This window comes from Seriola dumerili, unplaced genomic scaffold, assembly GCF_002260705.1.
Source record: "Seriola dumerili isolate Sdu_G_001 unplaced genomic scaffold, Sdu_1.0 BDQW01001845.1, whole genome shotgun sequence".
Classification (NCBI taxonomy): Eukaryota; Metazoa; Chordata; class Actinopteri; order Carangiformes; family Carangidae; genus Seriola; species Seriola dumerili.
In genome coordinates, this window is record NW_019176100.1 from 570973 (window position 1) to 592540 (window position 21568).

Sequence of the window (21568 nt, forward strand, 5' to 3'; positions counted from 1 at the left end):
CTTCAGGGGAGAGGAGACAAGGGTCAGGATGCAGGTAACAGGCTAAAACAGAGAAGCAACTTAACAAAAAAAAAAAAGTCTGGAAGTGTAGGCTGACTGAAGCAGAAGCTGCGATGTGGCGGGGTGGCAGAGGCAGAGCTGGGTATTTGTAGAGGGCTTGATTACGGTGATGAGGTGCAGCTGGTGTGGCTCGGGCTCTGACTCCAGTGCACCGACTTCCACTCAGACAATCACAGACACAGGGAGAGGGGGGGGGCACTGAGGAAGTGACAACAGGTTAGAGAGACAGAATGAGAAGTTGAGGGGGTGCCAGGGAAGCAGATGTGACAGGAAGATAATCTTTCAAACCAACATTTGGGTTTTGCCAAGAAAAGGAGGGAACATTGTTCGGCTTTCTGGACAACATGATTATTGCTGCACAGCGGAGTGTACCTTCAAATTCAGCGCAACAGCGTTTATTTCTTTATCCCTTTGCAATTGCTAAGCCTTCTGATAAACCACAGGCAGACAAGACTCAGCTGGATATTCCATGTAATCATTGCTACCCAGATTTTAACCCCCCTTCAAGGAAAACAGCTCGCACCGATAAACTCCTTAGAATGATTTTAGGGAGCTGTATCGAGTCTTTACAGACACTAAATCAGAGGTTTAGGCTCGCCTTAAAATCCAAAGACAAAATAAAAGGAGGGCGGTTGCTGTAAACAAAACACAGATACCATTGCGACACACTGCATGCATGTTCTGACCTATCACAGAAGACCACTTTATTTTTGTCTCAGCTGAAACACTGTAAGAGGGGCAAGAGATGGAAATGAGTGATAGAACTCAAGAGATTATTGAAGGACAGAGTGAAAGAAGAGGAGAGAGGACGGCGGAACAGAGGGGATATCTGTGCCGATAGACTTCAGCTGAAAGGATGATACCCTGATGGAGAGATAAGAGAAAGAGGGGATAAGGGAGAAAGAGGACACTGGAAATGGGAGAGGGCGATGAGAGGGTGGGAGAGAGGCTGAAAATGGACACCACGTTGAAGGAGGGGATAGCAGCTCTTGCAGATTCACAGATGAGGAGATAGCGATTGAGGGAGAGCGTATGAATAGAGGAAGTATGGATATATGTTCCCGTTGATGCTCAGTTAAAGACCGACTCCACTGTTGTGTGTTATGATCCCTAGATGATACCATCAACCAGGCACGAAGTCAGGACAAAGAGAGAAAGGTGGGGACTAGCGAGATGCCTCGGAGTCTCTCAGTGTCACAGACTATTAGTTAAAGAAATGGAAGTGGAACAAATGAAGTGGCCCACAGAGTGAAAATTACTTGTGTATGCAAAACTGCCTCCTAATAAGCAGACATGCAGTTTTTGGATAAACATAAACAAGGCGACTGGGGGAATGACACAAATAAGGACTCACAGCATTTTAATGGTTGAATTATCATGATTTTTTTATGCATGGAGTAATGCGTCCCTTTGGTTCCAGGATTAAGTATGACACACACAGCTGGGACCAGACTGAAGATGTTGCTGGGAGCATGTTCCGCTTGTCTAGCAGGGTTCGTCTGCTTCTGGCCCTCAGCCAGCCCTCACAGCCCCCACATGCCGAGCTGCATGCCGCAATGTCACATCACACAACCGTTTCCCCAAAGCTGGGTTCACATCAGACAGACGCTCTCCTAAAGCTCTATCCATCCACCTCAACACCCCCCCAACACCCCGCCACCCCCCTCTTCGTGTCACCCTCTATGTACACAGCTGCCTCACAAGGATCCCTCAGACAAAATCCCCCCCCCACCTGCGCGGCGCGCCCCACCGAACCCATGCACCCACCGTGACCGCACTAGAGTCTCTGCACCACTCAGTCATGACGCGACTTCAGACAGTCAGGCTGACAAAGAGAGCCAATCTCTCTGAGTACTACCTCCCTCACCCGTCCATGTAGGACATCTATCGAGGGAAATCTCACTTGTAGCTGGCACTGGCCGGCTCCCTCAGAGCCTTTTCACAGACTCAGCCAAGGCGAAACAATGGGCCAAAGCCGGGAGAAATCACACCACAGGCCCGGTGCCAGACAGACCGAAAGAGAGACAGAGAAAGAGAGAGAAAGAGACTGACATGGGATGATAAGTGAGCGCCGGCGTTGGTATATCTCTTCCTGACTCTTTTATAGAGGCTACATTAGAGACATATTAAAGGAGGTGATTGAAGGGGCAAGTGTAAGCTGCTCCACCTTGAGGTCTGTTGTCACGGCTTTGTGGCGTTTTGTCAGGAGCCACCGGCGGGAGCCTGAAGGGAGCGTGCAGCAGAGAGAGAGGCACACAGAAAATAAACAGGTGGCTAGGGACGAGGCCATGGAAGGAGCTGAATGGATGTTTGTTTCCCCCGAATGCAGAGAAGTGACCACATGTCATCAACATGACTAAGTGGTTATTGGATGTTTTCTCTAACACCGTGTCATTTCAAGCTACTTGGAAATGGGACTAAGCTCTTTGATCCAGCTGCCAAATGTGAGGGAACCTGGGAGTCAGTGTCTTTCTGATTTCTCTCCTTTGTTTATCTTTCCTTCAGCAGAAACACCGTGGCCCTCACTCAAACAAATAATAGCTACTCCTCTACGTGGGAGTCTATTTATTACCAGTACTTCATGCATTTGTGTTTGGAAGACTTTCAATTATACTGAAATTATTTTTCATTTCACTTTTGCATTATGATATGATGCGGGCTGATGTGGGAAGCATCACTGTAGTTATTTTGTGTAGTGGTCAAAAGAGTTTCTGACTGTGAGCCAGAAAACCAGTTTTTGGAGTGAGTCTGCAGAGCTGCAGCTCGCTCCGCCCTGTGTGAGTTCGTCTGCTTTCAGCACGACACGTTGCATCAGGAACAGTAGAGTGTTGTTTATTCATTAGTTTCTTCTGTTTTCTTCGTCATTAATAAAGATGAGGAGGTCTGATTGTGAAGGAGCCAGTGTGAAGGAAGAGACGACATCCCCCCGGTCTCTGCGGTTGCTTCAGGCTGTTGTCAACATCCTAGCAAGTCGTCCAACTTAAAGGACCATATAGGTCGCTCGTCCCTCCTTCACAGCAGCATACCAGCGTCAGGTGTGCCGGACCTTTGTCGTCATGGTAACAGTAACAAACGCACAGTCAAGGTTGCGGACTGGTCATTGTTTTGTGAAGGTTAGGCACAAAAACTAGGAACTAGGAAAAGATTGTGCTTTGGGCTATTGTAAGTATTTCCTCAAGATTAGAGGACCTTCGTCGTCATGGTTACAATAATAAACACACTCACACTGTGTGTCCTCTTCCTAATGCAGATTTTAGCTGTGTCCCAATGACAGTCTGGCTTACGGAGGATTTACGCTTTGCGCCCCCAGCTATGCCGGCCCACCTGTCGCCGAGCAACCTTGACAACATGTGACTTTCTTTTTTTTTTTTTTTAATGCGCTCAGTTTTAACAGTTGTACCATGAGCTCTTGAACTGAGCTGAGACCCAGCACTTGCATTAGAAGTGTAATCCTCAGGCTCTCTGTCGCCGTTGTTTGCTGCCATTTTCAATTTCATTGCCGGCGCGCAATGAATCTTGGGATAGGTCGAGTAAATGATGGTTACTGTGCGTGATTTTTACCTTTTTGTTGTTGAGTTATAATCTTTTTGGGCTTTAAGACTTTAAGGTGAGCAAGAAGTGTTTTTTTTTGTGTGTGTGTAATGTGTTCATATTACATTTACATCCCCACTGCACTGAGCCCAGGAGTTGAAATTCAATGACATATTTTTTTCATGACGTGACAACAAGCGTGCCCCCTCACTAGAATGCAGTCTTGTGTTTTCATTTTCCTGTAGTTAAATCTGACTCACTCTCACTTCATCAGGCATGTTGATTAAGTCTCTAATTTGTAGTGGTGGAAAGGAGAAGCAGTTGTGTGTGTGTTTGTGTGTGTGTGTGTGTGTGTGTGTGTGTGTATTGTGCATAATATCAGTCAGTCATTGCAGAGGATTACAGTGTCTTCAGAGAGCGCGTCTTGTTTGTAGACATAGTTTTGAAGCCTTTTCTCTTGACCAAGAATTGACAAGTTTATCAAAAGCTAGAATCAGTCAGTCGCTGCAGAGGATTACAGTGTCTTCAGAGAGCACTTCTGTTTTACATTACTTCATTAGGCTTCCTTTGATAACCTTTCATTTCACATTATTAGTTTTCATTTAATCCTGGCCCATGTCTAAGCTGCTGTCTGCAATGTACGGCGTGATGGCAAAAGCCTGTGGAGAGACAGCTCCTCTACAAGTGTAGGGCTGCGTAATTAAGCAATAAGCCACAAGAGGCTAAGCTTTACAGTGATTTTTGAACAGCTGCTGTGAGATTTGTTGTTAGGCATGACTTGTTAGATGTTCCAAAAGTCTGTGTAAAAGACGAGCTCTTCAGGAAACCGACAAACAAAATCTTCAGAAGGTTCTAGAACAGGGGTGGGCAATATTTTTTTCCAGCGGGCCATACTGACTCCGTTAAAGTAAGTGAAGGGCCACACAATTGGAAATAAAATTTAAACATGAAATATTTAGTGCAGAATTACTTTAAACTACCTGTACATAGATGTGGTGGGCTGGATTGTGTTAGTCACTAGCCCTTTTTAAACAAATACATGATCATCTTCATGAATATTACAATTAACTACTATGATTCAGTGAGACTGTTCTATTTGTGTGACAGACCTGCATCACTCAATGAAGAAAATATTAGGGTTTTGTATAATTTTATTTACAGAGAAACACACAACTCCTTTAAATTACAACTGTGAGAAATGACTCACATTGCAAAAACAAAAAACATTGCATCCAACTGTTGTAACTAAATTATTGCATTGAATGCTCATCAGAAAAACAATAGACACTGTTTTTTAATACTCACACTGTTTTAACAACTCTGGCAGTTATCTTGCTGCCGATTGATAGTGTACACATTGTCTCTGTATCCGTGAAGCTCCAAAAAGTTCGGATGGACCCTTGTATGTCTCCACTGTCTGTGTACATATTCGCAGCTTTGTGCACACGCGGAGTAAGGGTTGTCAGTTAATGGGAACAATGCAGACGGTCACCTCCCTTTGCAAGATCATCAAAGTCTGGCGTCATGTGTGATGTTGCAATGCGCAACACAGAGGACAGATGTTCATCCGTCAGACGTGATCTGTAACGTGACTTGTTATAGTTCATCACGGAAAATGTTTGTTCGCAGACATAGGTGGAGCCAAACAAAACAAGCATCCTTCGTGCATGCCTGCGCAGGTTCGGGAACTGCGTTTCGTTCAGTGCACCATAGAAGCTGTCCAGTGTGGAGGTGCTGAACTTCTCTTTCAGAATCAGATCGCACTGGATGTCAATCAGTTCGAGTTGCACATCTGGGGGCGCTTTCTCGCTGTCGAATGAGAAGGGAGTGGACACCAGCTCCAGTTCTGCATTAATCTTCTCAAAGTCAGAGAAACGGCGGTTGAACTCAGTGTGGAGGTGTGTCAGAGTAGTGGAGTATCTGTCAGTGTGGCGGGGTGGCACATTCAGTGTAGCCAGCGTTGGGAAATGTGTGAAACACTTGTTGCTCATATGTCGAGAAAACAGGATCAGCTTGGCTTTGAACGCTGTCACGTGTGAATACAGCTCATGCACAAATGCGTTCTTCCCCTGTAACTTCACATTTAGGTCATTTAGATGGCTCAGTACATCCACCCCAAATGCAAAGTCACACATCCAATCCAAGTCTTGCAACTCGGTAAACTCGTCTGCTTTACCTACATTCCCCAGAAACGTCATGATCTCTCCTCTCAACTCCCACACACGATGAAGCACCTTTCCCAGGCTCAGCCAGCGAACATTGGAGTGGTACAGCACGTCCGTGTGCTCTGCTCCACTTTCCTCCAGCAGCTGAATAAACTGGCGGTGGTTGAGCCCTCGGGCCCGGATTAAGTTTACGAGTTTTACCACCGTTTTGGTGACATGATCCAGTTGCAACACAGATTTACACAGGGATTCTTGGTGAATGATGCAGTGTAGGAAAATCAAATCTGAGTTGGGATTGTCATCTTTCACCCGGTCCTGTATCCTCCGCAAAAGCCCGACGTTTTTACCGGTGAGGTTCGGAGATCCATCAGTTGTCACGTTCAGTAATTTAATCCATGGCAGGTTGAATTTCTCCAAACATCCTGACACGCATTCGTAGAGGTCAAATCCCCGCGTTGTCCCTCTCATCGATTCCATGGCAAGAAATTCCTCCACGATTTCAAACTCATCACTGATCCCTCTTATGAAAATAAGAAGCTGGGCGGTGTCTTTGATATCTGTGCTCTCATCCAGAGCTATGGAAAAATAGGTGAAGTTGGCTGCTCTCTTTAGCAGTTTATCAGACAAGTTTTCATCAATCACTTCTACACGCCTGGTAACGGTCCGACGAGACAGACTGATTTTTTCAAACTGACTTTTATTGTCAGGGCACAGGATGCTAGCAGTCTCAACCATACAGTCTTTCAAAAACTCACCCTCTGAGAACGACCTGCTGTGTTTGGCTAGCTTATGAGCTAGCATGTAGCTTACTTTCGTGACTGTCTCTTGTATGGCCGTCTGCTTCACAAAAATATTCTGACGGGCGGTTAAATCGGAGGACAATTTCAGGGCCCTTTGTTCTCTCTCCCGCGACGATAGGTTGGTGGCATAGTTAGCATGCTTGGTCAAAAAATGTCTCTTAATATTATATTCCTTGAAAACAGAAATTGCATTTTGGCATATCAGGCATACAGCCTTTGAACCCACATTAGTAACAAAATATTTATAAGTCCACTCGGTGTTAAAAACACGACATTCCGAATCAACTTTTCTCTTTTTCACAGCACTCATCCTGATGATCATCGAACTGTCAAGGCAAGAGTCAAGGAAGCGCATTTTCACCCACTCCAAATTAAAATAGCGCCCCCTGTTGCAATCAGATCGTATAGCACTTTTCACCTCTGTGGATGTCGCGGGCCGGACTGAGACAGCCCACGGGCCGGGTCTGGCCCGCGGGCCGTAAAATGCCCATGTGTGTTCTAGAAATAGAAGATTTTAAACTGATTCTTATTCTTCACTTTTAAAGTTTTCTTCCTCAAGATTTTTTTTTTCAGCAATAAACATTTCATGTATTTCCATTCTGTAATTACCTTTCTATATAGAATTACTGCGCACCATTCAATTCACAGGAAACGACGTTGGTGGATCAGAGATGGAGGAAATGATAATTGTTAATGCAAACCTAACATTTCCTACTGCTGCCACTTCATATTAAAAGCTTTTAAATGCCGAAACATGACGTGGCGCGCCAGTAAAAGTGTTTGTTTGTTTACACTGTAAACAGATACACATATTACTCCTATGTTGTATTTAAAACATTGTAGCAGCTCAAGGTGTGTTTCCTGACTTGCTGTTACCACTAGTAACTACAGGTGTTGCCATATCAACCAGGATTTTAAAGCTTACAAGTTTTTAACATTAACTAATTTTACTTTAGCCATAAAATATAATTAGGTTGTGACATTTTTCTTTGTGTATTTAAATTGAATATTATACAGTCAGAGTTTAGTAACAATAATAGCAATAATAGCTCAAGCAGTCAACTTAAATCATGCTGCTACTCTACAGGTGCATCCACTGAGCACACTGCAAACACAGCCACATCACTGATACACATAGATGTCATTTAATCAGAGCCACCTCCTCCTTATAGTCTCTAATCCTAATTTTCTTTGACGGGAGGTGGCTACTTTTTACCGTCACTCCCCATTCCCCTCCATATAGGCTTAATTGCAGCAGCGCCAGAATGAGTTTCGAACCAGGAGGGCATCCAGCTTTGGTTGATGTAATAGGCTGGAAAACTTTTTCACATCAACTTCCTTTCAATCTCGGCTTAATTTACTGTTTTTGTTTTTGTACGGCTAAAATATGGTACGAATGCATTCGCAATAAGCGGTGAGTGCACAAGGCCGTCTGCGGCGCAGGAAACTTTTCTGAGAAACACTTCATCTGCATTCTTGCATTAGAAATTAAGGACAAGTGGGTGTACTCAGGATGTGCAGTTAGGCAAACAATCACACACACACTTCACAATTCATCATCAAATGTTATTGGATGTGAGATCACCTCTCACTGCGGTTGATTATGATTGGATTTAAAGAGACATTATTGCCAATGTTCCACCTGGCTTGTATCGTTACCACTTTATCACCACTAAAGCCTGAAAGTAAGGGGACGAAAAGTTTCACTGTCCAGCAGTTTCCAGCACGAGTATGTTAGAGACTAGACGCCACACATTAGCTGTTCATAACTCTATTCACATAATAATAAATCTGTTCAAGTCGGTGCTAGAGAGACATCACACACTTTTGGATGAAAGCTGCAATTTCCTAGACACCCAATAAAGCCACCTTATTATACATTAATGGTTCGAGGCTGTCATCTTTTGTGAATAGTCGGGCATAATTGAAATACCGGGCTTTTAAATTCACATCAGTTGTCGGAAAATGCTCGTCTCACGCCTAGCTCATTATGGGCTGCATCACAAGACAATATACAGATATTAACAAATGACCCGTCTGACACTAACTCAGACTTCTGCTGCAGAAATAGACGATTTGATTGTCATCGAAAGTATCTGTGTTCAGATGCTGCGTTTAATTGCACTGTTTTGCTACCTTAAATTATAGCCTCTTCAAATGTTTTCCAAGAAAACAATAAGAGGCAGATGTGTTCCTCCTCTCAGCTAATGCCTCCACTGGAAAGCATTTAGTGTCAGTTCTCTATAAATGGATTACGGTTAGACTCTGAGAGTGGATATTAGAGCTTGCTAACAATTTCTATCTAGTACAACCAGCATTTTGCATTGCTGGCCGTCTGTTTGCCAAACTCAGGCTTTAATGAGGGTTTGTCAAAAGGCCAGTGATGACATATATTAATGTTAAGATTGAAGTGGTCAGCTCTATGTCTGCGGACCACTTACAGAAGTATGCAGTTTAAGTTCCAAACAAAATCCCTGAAATGTTTCGGCTTGACGTGCAGCCTCAGCTCCGTCTCCTCCTGGCAAATGCTAGATCTGTTTACCGCTGATAATCTTATCAGATTCAAATTTCACTCATCATCCTGTCCCCACAATTCTTCATCTCTCTGATTGATCATTCCCGTGATATAATGAAAGCTAATCTAAGCAATCAACCATCTTGTCTGCAGGGCTGAAGATCCGCGAGGTGATGATCAACGTGTCACGTCAGCAGGTGGAGGACTTTCATGGCCCAGAGGATTACTGGTGTCTGTGCGTCGCCTGGAGTCACCTGGGAACCTCCAAGAGCCGCAAGGCAACAGTCCGGATCGCCTGTAAGCAGCTCCATGTCATTTTTTATAACCCAGACTGACCTTATTGTCTCTGGAAAGGTTATTCTCCTTCAAACTGGTGGTGTGATTTTGCAGAAGGCGTCACTCTTTACATCTGCATGTGTTTGCGCGAGGAGAGGTTGCCACACATGAAACAAATCTGACTTTTAATGTGCATGTTTAGATGCTGTTTCGTGCTGTTGTAGTTGTTCTTTAATGCCGGCTGTTTATTCTCTCCCCTAGACCTGAGGAAGAACTTTGAGCAGGACCCCCAAGGCACTGAGGTGCCTCTGAATGGCATGATTGTGTTGCATTGTCGTCCCCCAGAGGGAGTGCCTGTGGCTGAGGTGAGGGCTTCTTGCACTTCAAACAAGTAACATTTTCTCCTATGTTGCCTGGAGAGGAGCAGTCATCTGTCTGGTTTACTGACAGAATAACTCTGTTTTCATGATACAATGTTTTGCTACTCTCCAGCCACAACAAAACAAAGACATGTGTGCACTTTTCTCCCCAGTCTGGTACAAGCCAGAGCTGCAGTTGATGAGCTGAAGATGCCATTCATATTAATTTCTCAAGCTCATTCTGTTCAAGTTGGAATGATCATTCATATACTGGCAATAATAATTGTGCATGTGCATCGCTATGTTCTCTATTTCCTGTGTTTACGAGTAAAAGGATGTACGGCTATGACTTATTTAGATGTCATGTATTAATTTCATTCTCAGTATCATTCACCCCCTCTCTCCTCTGAGTCCTCTGTGTGTGTGTGTGTGTGTGTGTGTGTGTGTGTGTGCGCGCACGTGCGTGTGTGTGTGTGTATGTCTGAAAGAGAGTGCCAGTCATTGCCATTATAATTTTTACTATGAATATAAAATGAGGTTCTCACGGACAGTCCTGTTGAGTGGTGTGTGTTGTGCTGCGCTCTGATGTTGTGTGCCTTTATGTGGAGGCTCAGTAGGCAGATATGTCAATATCAAAGCCTGTGTGCCCCAGCTTCTGAAGCTTTGCATTTACTTAAAGGCACAGTCCGTGATCTATGCGTAAACAAACTGACAGCCCTACCAGAAAATTTCAAAAGCACAGGACTGGAACCCTGCTGTTATCCCTGAATTGATTGACAGGCCTTTACATGCACTGACTAATAAGTTATTGATGTTTTATGAAGCTGATGGTTAAGGCTTTGTTTATATCACTAACACAACAGTAAAACAGACGTGTATTACATATTTCTAAATATGATCAGTTGAGAAACACATTGATTTTCTTCATCTTTTAAGTCCAATTTCTTAATTACACTCAGAGCAGTCTGATGACTGGGACCCATGTCTCATCGATTTTCCAACACATTAGATTTGATATGAAACATTGACTGAGGTTAAAGAGCTAACCTTAAGCTTAAGGGGTATTTGACGGCATTAACATCCACATTGGGAGACTTCATTATCATTCTGTAATTTCACTAATTTAGAGTTCCCATTCTCTAATGTTATGATGACTCTTTTGCTTTGACTTTTAGACTCACTAGTTGAAAGTACTGTGAAATGAAATAACTTTAACTAAATGTGGAAAACGATCTTTTTCCTGCTATGAATTATAAACTGAATTTATTCGTCAAAATAACAAATTACTGGCCAGCTCTCTGGTTCATGTGATGATGCTATCAGACTAACCAGCTAGCTCCTGGGCTAACTGAGTCGGGAATATTTATTTTATTACTTACTCTGAGATGCTATAATAACAGCTAACAACTAACAGTTAGCACAGGAGCTAGCTGGTTAGCCTGATAGCATCAGCACATGAACCAGAGAGCTGGCCAGTAATGATATAACTTTATGCTAACTATAAAGCTAACTGCTAACTGTTATTGTCCTACCATCTTTTCAAGCTTCGATTTCACAGAACTCTTCAATTACGGCCTGAGACAAACTCAGTGCTTCATTATAACATTACTTCATTTAACTTTATTGTAACAGATTTTTAGTTAGCATGTCTTTAAGAAAGAGTCAAGGGGTTTATAGCAATGATGCTGCTGAAATATAACTTAGAAAGACTGACTGACATGTGACTCATGATATAGTCTCTAGAGTGAAGAAGTGTATGATTCAAGGTTTTCCTGTCATCTAGTGTTAAAAAATAAAGTAAATAAAAATCGCAATAAATTGAAATATCGAATGGCAGTACTTGTAGAACCGCAAAACCAGTGTGAATTGACACCCAAGTAACGTACTAGTATTGCATCAGGAAATAAGCATATCATCCCAGCCTTAATGAACATGTGCATGTGATTCACTTACTAAATACCAGACTGAAAACCAAAACCCCCCCTGATACAAGCAAGCAGTGAACAAGCACCAAGAAATCTGCAGTACAGACAAAGTATCACAGGGGAAGATACCCCCCCCCCCTTCACAGTGTTTGATTGTAACAGGTTTTCTGCAGATATTACATACAGTATGATCACTTATGTTAATGGCTTCTGGTGCCTTAAAATTGGATGACTGCATTAAAAAGGCTACAATCCAACATCATCTTAAATTCAGGCAGAAAATCAGCACTTGTGTGAGTATATTTGAAATTTATATTCCCCACACATTTTCTTCAGTATTGTTGTTTCTGAATTGTTGTATTAATAAAAAGCTTGATCCCCCCCCCCCCACACACACACACACACACACACACACACACACAAAAAATATAGTTTTGGGTTTTAAGACTCCTAGAAGACGGCCGTGCATTCCTTCCATAGCACACATAAAGCATGTAAAACTGTGTTTGTGCATTTTGTGAGTGAGTGTGTGTGTGTCTGCGTGTGCTCATGTGTGTGTGATGAATGATTCAGCTCACACAAATGGAGCATCGGTGTACCGCGAGTCTCCCCCATGCATTGTGGTCATCAAATAGGCAACTCCTCATGCATTCATTAATGTGACTCCGGCTAACAAAGAGAATGGTAATAGTAAATAATGCAGGGACAAATCCAGCTCCCTCTAGTATGACTTGCACTGGGAGAAAAAAAATACTCACACCCAGAGTTGGAGATGCGGGTGTACTTTTCTCTTTTTGTGACTTTAGGCATTGCTGAGAGGTTAAAGCCTTTTTTTGTAACCAGCACTGTGAAATTTGGCTCAGAGAGAAGCCGGAGCTCAGCTACAGTTTGAGTTTTAAGGAATTGAGGTCAGGATGCAGTGTGATCTGTTGAACTCTATTTGTATTCCGAGGCATATTTATTTTGGTCATGACATCTATTTGAATATTTCATACCACTGCGATTTGCAACGGATCCTGATGGAAATTAATACTTGTGCTGCTGAAGACACATGAGCAGTTTTTTTTTTTTTGACAATAAACGTTCAGTTGACAACATGCAAATGAAATGAGTTCCAACTTTGCATGCTGTTTTAAGACATAAACGCTGTGCAGCCGACTTTACAGCTCGAAATCCCCTTATGTCGCTGCTCTGTTCGTGTTCTCAGAGGAAACAGTAACAGTGAGGGAGGAAAGAACTTTATCCGCGTCTCGCTGTAACTAAGCCACCCGGGAGTTTACTGGGCTGCTGTGTAGGATGTTAATGAAAATCAGAGAATGCCATATTATCTGTCCCAGCAGTGATAGAGGCAATAATCTGTGCACATTGTAAGCCAGACCACAGAGAATGTATCGTAGTAAAACAGCTTAAGCCTGCTTGAGTTTATTGGCGACAAGAGTTGAGATGGCCAAAGCTCCTCAGTTGTCTCCACTTTTTTATAAACAGAGAGAGCAGTTTAAAAACATGCTTTGTGTTCATTATAATGTTGATGTTATTACATGATTGGCTCTGATTAGAGGAGAAAAACATACATACAGAGTCTAAAATAACAGACATGGTGAAAATCGAGTCCATAGGTTGTTTATGCAGCAGGTTATTATGACCCATAGTTACGTTTTGTTGCTAGGCGACATCTCGCCGCTGTAGTAATTATGAGAGGAGCAACGGAAAGAGTGCGGTGACGCAGTATAAAGAGCGACAGAGTCTGCGTCAGGAGGAGGTTGCGGTGGATGGGCGGATATGACGCAGGAGAGCGGCGTGTTCGATTCCCGTGTGAAAGCAGCAGTTTATGTTTATCCATAACCGTTTGACAAAGTTAACCACGTTGTTATTATTGTAACCATGACAACAAAGATCATCTAATGTTGAAAGAAGTACTTATTTTATCCCAAATCACAATCTTTTCCTAAACCTAACCAAGACATGACCGTTATAGTAGTAACCATGGCGACGAAGTTATACGCCGCTCTTGGTACAGTCCGCGTGTTTACTATTGTAACCATGACAACCAAGCTCTGGTAAGCCTGCCGCCTGTAGGGGCGCTATTTCAAAAAACACTCCTATGGGTCGTATCAGAGGTTTGAATAAAAATGACCTATATGGTCGTTCAGGTTGTTGGAAAATCATATGAATGAATTCATAATGAAAGTAGCTCAAAGAAAACAACCAGAAATTAAGGGACATGGTCGTCTGAAAAAAAATAAAAAATCTCAATCTCCAGAGGGATGAAGAAGGATCTTAGTGACTTAGCAGATCACAGATACAGTATAAGCATGAGCCTGACCATGCAAGGCTTTAGAAACAAGCAATAAAATCTTTCAATCAATTCTAAAACTGACATGTAGCCAGTAAAGGGCAACGAGGATTTGTGCGGTGGGGTCACTTTTCTGAGAACGTGTTTGTTGTATACTCGAGATCAATAAACTACCTGAGCATAGAAAGACAGCTCTGAGTAAACAACTGCAACATCATTAGATACGGCTCCCACACTATATGAGAGACTTTTAATAATGCATGCGCTCTGACCATGAAGGTTATGAGACTGACCTCCAGTCTGGAGCCATTCAAGCTGCGGACGTTTTTTTTTTGTTTTGTTTTGTTTGACATCCAGATCTTAATTTGCAGCAAGGCGGGACATACGTGACACGGGACAATCTCTAAACCTGTTGGACGGATGAGAGCCACATCACTGATGCCAGCAGAGTTTTTCCAGACAGCTGATTAAGACATCGTAATCCACTGCGTCAAAGACTGATCTGAGATCAAGGGGGAATTACAATAGAGCAGCTGAATCAGCAGCAAGCACTAGAGAGCAAGAGCCAGAGCTGAATTTTGAAACTTCAGATTCTTGTTCATTAAAGAGAAAAAAAAAAAGAAATAAGCAGGGTGGGAACATTTTTTATTCATTTTTTTAAGTAAAAGAGTTCAGCTTTCAGATGGGTCTAACAGGGAACAGTTTGACACTCCTATTGACAAACAAATTATGTGTTGTAAATGTCAAGTGAAGCATGATTGTGGAACTACATGGTGTTGTTTTTGACTTGGTTAAATTCTTGATTTAAGGGTGTATTCGCAACAACCCAGGCGGTGATTGCTTCATCCAGCTGTAGGAAGGGTTCGGTTTAAAGCCTGAGCTGTCTATTGTCCGGCCTACTTCAAATGTCATCCAGGCAAATACCTGCTGAGTGTAGCCAGCTCTCAACAATTGCACTGAAGTCTGCTCCTGGCTTCGTGAGGCTGAAAGTTTATTGGTGGAGAGAATAAAAGGTCTGCCATAACTTCGAGAGAAAAAAAAAACAGTTTTACAATCATTAGCTCCACATTAACCAAGGCCAAGTATTCTTTACCATGTGTAATTAATCATCAAGGCTTCTCATCCAAAGTCATTTGAAGTGCTTAAAATGTAATTATTCAGTGATAAACATAACATTTCCAGAGACGGTGTGGAGATAAACCAAGGACACGACAAGGGTTTAGCCATCCCCGCCTCTAGAATATGCTGCTGTCAGATTTGGGGGCCTCATTTGTTTAATGTGATTTCATGAAAGTCATTGTTGCATTGAGAAAAGGCCATACATGGCTTTGGGAAGGTGCAGAGGGTGCAGGCGTGAGGGGAGGGAAAGGGGGGGGGGCACTTGTTAATGAAACTCAGCCTTAATTGAATCAGATGGAACAAAACCTACTGCGATGCTTTGTAATCGTCTTCATGTCGCTTTCACTTCCTATTTGAATGATTGTAAATGTAGGTCGTTACGTTTGCTTTCAGAATAATTGAGTGTTCGGGCCGGATGCAGGGAAGAATTGGGATGACTTGAGGAGGACATACTTTTGTGTGTGTGTGTGTGTGTGTGTTAACTTTAAGATACCTTTCCGTAAATAAACACACGGTCCTCCGGGCCTGTCGGCTCTCTCATCTCAACATCTTCAAACAGCTTGAAGCTATCAGAAAAATGAAACTCTGCTGCATGGTACATGGCTCCCCTGCTGACCATTTGATGCTGCTTTCAATATATCATGACTTCATTTTATTTGCTCTCTCTCTCTCTCCTCTGGCTGGAAATGAACTGTAACTGAACAAGTCAAAAGTTACATGGAAAACTTTCAGAGGAACACAGAGCAGTTTTCAGTTTAACTCAGCTGCTGTTTATTGGTCAACATCGTGACCTTCACAGTATATAACCCCACCACCAGCAGACTGCCCGTGAGGCCTGATCGGCACGGGTTAGGTGTGGTGTAGTTCACCACTGGTTGCTGCTATCTAAGTGGAACAAATTTACCAATTAAGCAAATCCGTTTCCTGTCCTCCCCAGGCGCTGGCTTATCAGGCTCATTTGAGTCTGTCCTGTCTCTGCCTTCTCATCAGCATGTGCATCTCTCTATCGCTCTTCCCCCAGAGGGGACACTCTAGGACCAACACAGAATGCAAATCACACTCTGGCTTCATACACTTCCTGCAGCGAACACTGGAAAGGAGTAAAGGAGGGGCAGAGTGAGAGAGATTAATCAAAGCAAAAACATGAGACAGAGAAACCGATCACAGTAGTAGACGATTATTTTAATTTATTTCAGTGTGAGAAATTCGCTGGGATAAAAATGAAAAACTCACCAAAGACAGCTCAAATGTATTCTACTCCTGTAATCACAGAGAGACCAGAACGGCAATTATGTGGCCAGTTACATTGAAGAAGACAGTGGTTTAATGAAGCTACACCTTTCTACTTCTGATGTCTATTTTAACTTATTCTTTTTGCTCAGTGAGCTCACATGCTTTTTACAACAAGGTGTTTATGAATCAGAAACAAACGTCTTCATAGTTTCCTGATGAGATGAGGGGACCGGTAACATCAGCATGAGCTTCCCATTCCTTCAAATAAATGTTCAAGAGTTTCCCAGTCATCAATGTGATCAGTGTCTGAAAGAGGATATCACTAAGGCAGCTCTAGAATATATATGCATAAGCTTCATCCTTCTATGAATACATACAAGCACACAATATGTTTGGGAGAGCAGACACATGCAGCGATTTATTTCTTTACCACACATACTTTTACACCTGTGGTGTAAGCAGTAACACACGCACACACACACACACACACACACACACACACACACACACACACACAAGCTAATTCAACAAATAAATCAATAGACACATATGTGTCATAAAAATGCAGGCAAATATCAAACAAAGACAGAACAGCCACAGAGACAGAACTGGGAGCATCTTCTTCCTAAACAATTCACAGTATTGCAAAGAGAGAGAGTGAATGATCCTTAGTGAAGAGCAGATCGATACAACAGTAACCGGTACTTCAACACTCAAACACATCTCGCTTGTTATCAATACTAACTGAAAAGGATTGATTAGAAAATTGTTGGTCTTTTTTAGACACAAAATGCTCTTAAATAGTGAATGATTGTGCCATTTAAAAGACCCTGTTGACACAAGTATCCCAGAAATCCTCATTCAGTCTGCTCTTGTTAGGGATCACTTTAAATATATCAGTAAAATGGCCTATTTTTGTTAGTTTTTTACTTCATAATATTTACATTTAATTTATAACACAGTTCTGAATTCAGATGGACCTGTACTATTTAGTAATTATTCATTTTAAAGGATCTATTGGTAAGTTTAGGTATTGCTACATAGCCAACGTTAGCATCAACTGTTTACATACCAGTCTTGGCAAGAGCTTGAGACATTGTGACAGTCATTGTGTTTACAGTACAAGAGATTATGATATGTCTGCTGAGCAGTGCTACCGGGTTGGGGCTAGCTGGTTAGCATGCTAACTTCAGGTCAAGAGAAGAAGTGATAGAAATAAAAGCAAAGCAGGAGGCTTGTCTTCCACCTCTGCAGACAGCTCTTGGTGAGTAAAGGATTGAAGTTTGATGCTGAACTTGCAATGTTTCTTTTAAACTGGTAAGTTAACGGCTGTTAATGCTAAAGTTAGCTATGTAGTGATAGCAAAACAGCTAGCATAATTGCTCCTTTAAAGACATTTCTATGACTATCACTTAAAAAAAACATATTAAATTATAATATTAGATCAATATTACTGTTCACAATTATGAGTTTTCACAATTGTTTTTCATAATTACTATAATATTTTTTTCTTTTCAGAAGTTGTTGTGAATTGCCAGCTAAACCTAATGGGTTTCAGTTTAATTGTTGACAATAATGTCTTCTGACAATCTCTTGAGTTAATATAGTGATGGATATCTGATGAAACTCCAGAGACTTGACCACTCATGTCTTCAGTAGTCTGCTGTTATCTGTGTAAAAACACACACAGGCAGGTAGGAATAAGCCTGCCAAAATATCTCACCTGCATCCTTGAATCTTTATTGAAAAGTGGAGCGGCGGAGTGGCAGAGTCAGAGAGCTCTGCAAGGCTTGCCAGGCTCTCCGAGGTGGCTTGCCACAATGGTCGGAAAACGACACACACTCTTTTGGCAAATGGTGAAGTAATGTTAAAATTACCCAACTTTGTATGCAAAAGAGGTGCTTTCTAGTAGAGATGATGGCCAACACTGACCTCATTATGCAGATTGGGCACCATGACATGATTTATCCCCTATAAATTAAATAAAACAGGTATAAACAGTGTCAATGTCTACAAAAATTAGTCTTTCCACTGTAAGTTATATTTATTCAGTCATGGCAAGCCACCAACTCAGTTTCTTGTGCCACAGTAATTCCTGGCTTCATGTTACCTAAAAAAATAATCCCAGTGTGTCGCAGGTAGTGAGAAACAGAGTTTAAATTTGGGGGGAAGAGAGCATCTGTATCGGAGAACACTGGATCAATGAGTGCCTACTTTCTGGATCCATGCAGTACTTCACATCAAAAAAAAAAAAAATGATAAGGGCATGAAAGTTAGATTTTTTTTTTAAGCATGCCTGAAAAAATAGCATATTTATAGCAATTTTATCAGATAAAATGAATCCTGACTATTTCTTAATATATTTCAAGTTATACAATTTTGTTGTCAGATAGTGAGGCATATATGATTAGGAAGTTTTTTTTATTTATTATTATCTATGGGCTTGTCCCCTGGTGTCGTATTGGCATCTCCCACATCTGATGCCACCGATGTGAATCGTCAATACAGTATCTGAGCTCAAGCCGAGGTTTACAGTGAGATATAAAAAGAACAACAGAGGCGGCAGGCTTGTCACAGACCCCTGAGGTGTCACAGCATCTCATCCAACTACATACCCACCTACTGCATCTATACACTTATACCTACCATTTATACTGTACTGTACCTCCATGGAAAATGCAGCAAAAAATAATCAATTTTAATCCAGTGAAGTCAGGTCCTCTTATATCCTCCTTGTATAAGATTCTTATAAGTTAAAGGCCGTGCTCTAAGCTGGTTGAATGGTCACCCCTTGATTCACAAGTGGCTCCTTACTGACATGTATGAAATCCCACCTAGAGTATATATCCAGATTTTAGATTTCCTGTCTCATTTACAAAGTTTGAAATAGTGACTGAAACGTGGCCCATTAAGACTAGATTTTAATTAACAGTGACTTCCAAGCCATTCGCTAATACAGAAGGTCGCTAAGGTTTGTCCAAAAAGTTGTTAGATGTTGTTAGCTTTTTTGAAAAAACAAAAAAGGCTGTTAATGTAGCAACAACAGAGCTAGCACTGACTGTAAACACCCCCCTGTTGAAATAATAGAAACTGTTTGTGCAAAGTCATGTTGAAAGAGCAACAGCCAATGGGTAAACTCAGCCAACTGACCAATGGTGAAACTTTATCACTCAGTCAGTCAGTCAGAGACATATGTGTTTCTAAAGCTGGCTTTCACTGTTGCGGTCCAGCCAAAAGGTTATTAACTCTCACTCTCCTTGTAAAAAGAAACAAGTGGCATCATTTCAATGACCCTGATTTCAGACATTACATCTCATTTCACACATATCTTCGATAGATTTTTTCTTAATGTGTATTTTATTAGCTGGTGGAGAGCCCTACATCTGCAATATAAGATAACGTAATTCAATTCCTCTTCAATAAAACGACTGTAATGACGGTTCTAATGTTCAGTTTTCATTGGACCTTGTCAGATAGCTCAAGGGTAATAAGACAATGCATTAATTGTATTATATTGTATTATATCGTAATGTATCCCTGTTATGATGTCCACTGGATTTACCTAACACACACAGGTCTATGAGTAACACAAATTTAATGCACATCAGTGATTTAGCACCATTTGTACTGTGGTACATTGTAAATGAGGCAAAACACTTCTCTGCATTGCTTTTAATGATTAATGTAAAATTGCTGATGAACAGACAGTAGTTGCACATTTACCCAACTCATTATTTCTCCACTTGCTACACTGTGATAGAAATTAGATTTGTCATTGTAATACAGTGTAACCCATCCCTGAGTTTTTCTGCTTCAGGCAATGCATGTAGTTTTATTCTGCATTTCCTGAGGTGACATATTATCCACTAAATGTTGAGATATATTTAATTTAAATAGCATAATGGTTAAATCTCGGTACGTGTCAAGTCAAATTTTGCCACCACTCTATAAATATGCATCCCATCTGAATACGTGTCAGGAGAGAACAAAGGGTTGAGGGTTAATTTTCAATTCAGTGAATTTCCCACATTATATTACTCCATCAAACTTGTTTAGAGCTGCCTGCAGGAAAATTGTTTTTATTTATAGTTGTTTTTTTTTAAACAAATGGAAGAGTATTTCAAAGTAATTTGATACCATAAAACTTAATGCCCTGTAGCAGTTTGTGTTTGAATTGATGTACAGTGTTTGTAGTTATAAATTTTACTGTACAACACTGAAATTAGTTCTTAGATAACTTAGTAATTAATGTGACCTTTTCCCACATCATAACAACACAAGCAGTTAACTAAAAATAGCCTGCGTTTCATTTGGAGTGACAATATAAAAGTAAAGCAGTGTGACTGGAGCTGCAGCAGCCTATGAATCTTCCTCTAGATGTAATTTGTTGCTTGTGTCAGTCGGGCCAACCCGTCGGTCAGAGAGTCAGCTCTTGGTTCATTATCTAAAGGCTGTGTCTCTTGGTGACATTAGAGACGCCTTTGAGGTGGAATCTTTTCAAATACCACAAATAATACACGGAGACTATGTAAAATGTGACCCTGGTTAGAACAACAAGGATCATCTCTGTCGTCACTTTTCCGAAGGAGTCCAGAGAAGGTGATAGAGTACAAACCTCCATCTTGTCAAGGTCAATTCCCGACTTCACAGATAGTAGATAAGGCTGCAGTCGGTAGGAGAAGGTAAACTTTGCACAATCAGAGGAAGAACAACAATAATAGACTATAGGACCTCTCTAGATAGATAGATATATAATCCTTTAAAGTGTATAAAAGCAAAATAACAATAGGTATGATAAAGCCATAAGATAATGGTGGATTTTATACGATTAAAGTAAAAATTTGCACTGTTTTTCTACTGTGGAAGGTTGGAACTGGCTGCCTCCGCAATTGAGTAAATTGATGTTAGCAGCTGTGGAGGATGTGATACAGCATCGATGGCAAGATAAGAGCTGATTAGACATTGAAGGTGTGAAATAGTGAAATGCGAAAAAAAAATATAAAGAAAGGGGTTGATCAATGCAGCCCACCAGTGTGGTTGGTCGGTTTGTCTTGAAAGCTGTGCAGCCAAATGATGAAAAAAGTGAAATTAAAGGCGCGTGATGAAAGAGTTCTCGAGCCATCAAAAGGAGAAAAGAAAAAAAAAATGCTTGTGACAACGTGACTCCTGATTTATTGATTTCCTCGCTCAATTTTTTCACCCAGGGTGCTTCGAAAGAGCAAAGCAATCTCTGAGTTTGTTGGCTGTTGTTACATTCCCTTGGCAAATGGACACTCTCCACAAACACACACA

General features: G+C 41.5%; 1 protein-coding gene across 1 annotated transcript in view; it reads left to right on the forward strand.

Moving 5' to 3' along the window:
- The window catches only part of LOC111239024 (netrin receptor UNC5D-like), a 161897-nt gene that overhangs the window by 108917 nt on the left and 31412 nt on the right, over window positions 1-21568 (forward strand). Inside the window, exons 3-4 of the mRNA XM_022768789.1 lie at window positions 9225-9368; window positions 9609-9712. Coding sequence (XP_022624510.1) covers window positions 9225-9368; window positions 9609-9712 — 248 coding nt within the window. The remainder of the gene's footprint in view (window positions 1-9224; window positions 9369-9608; window positions 9713-21568) is intronic.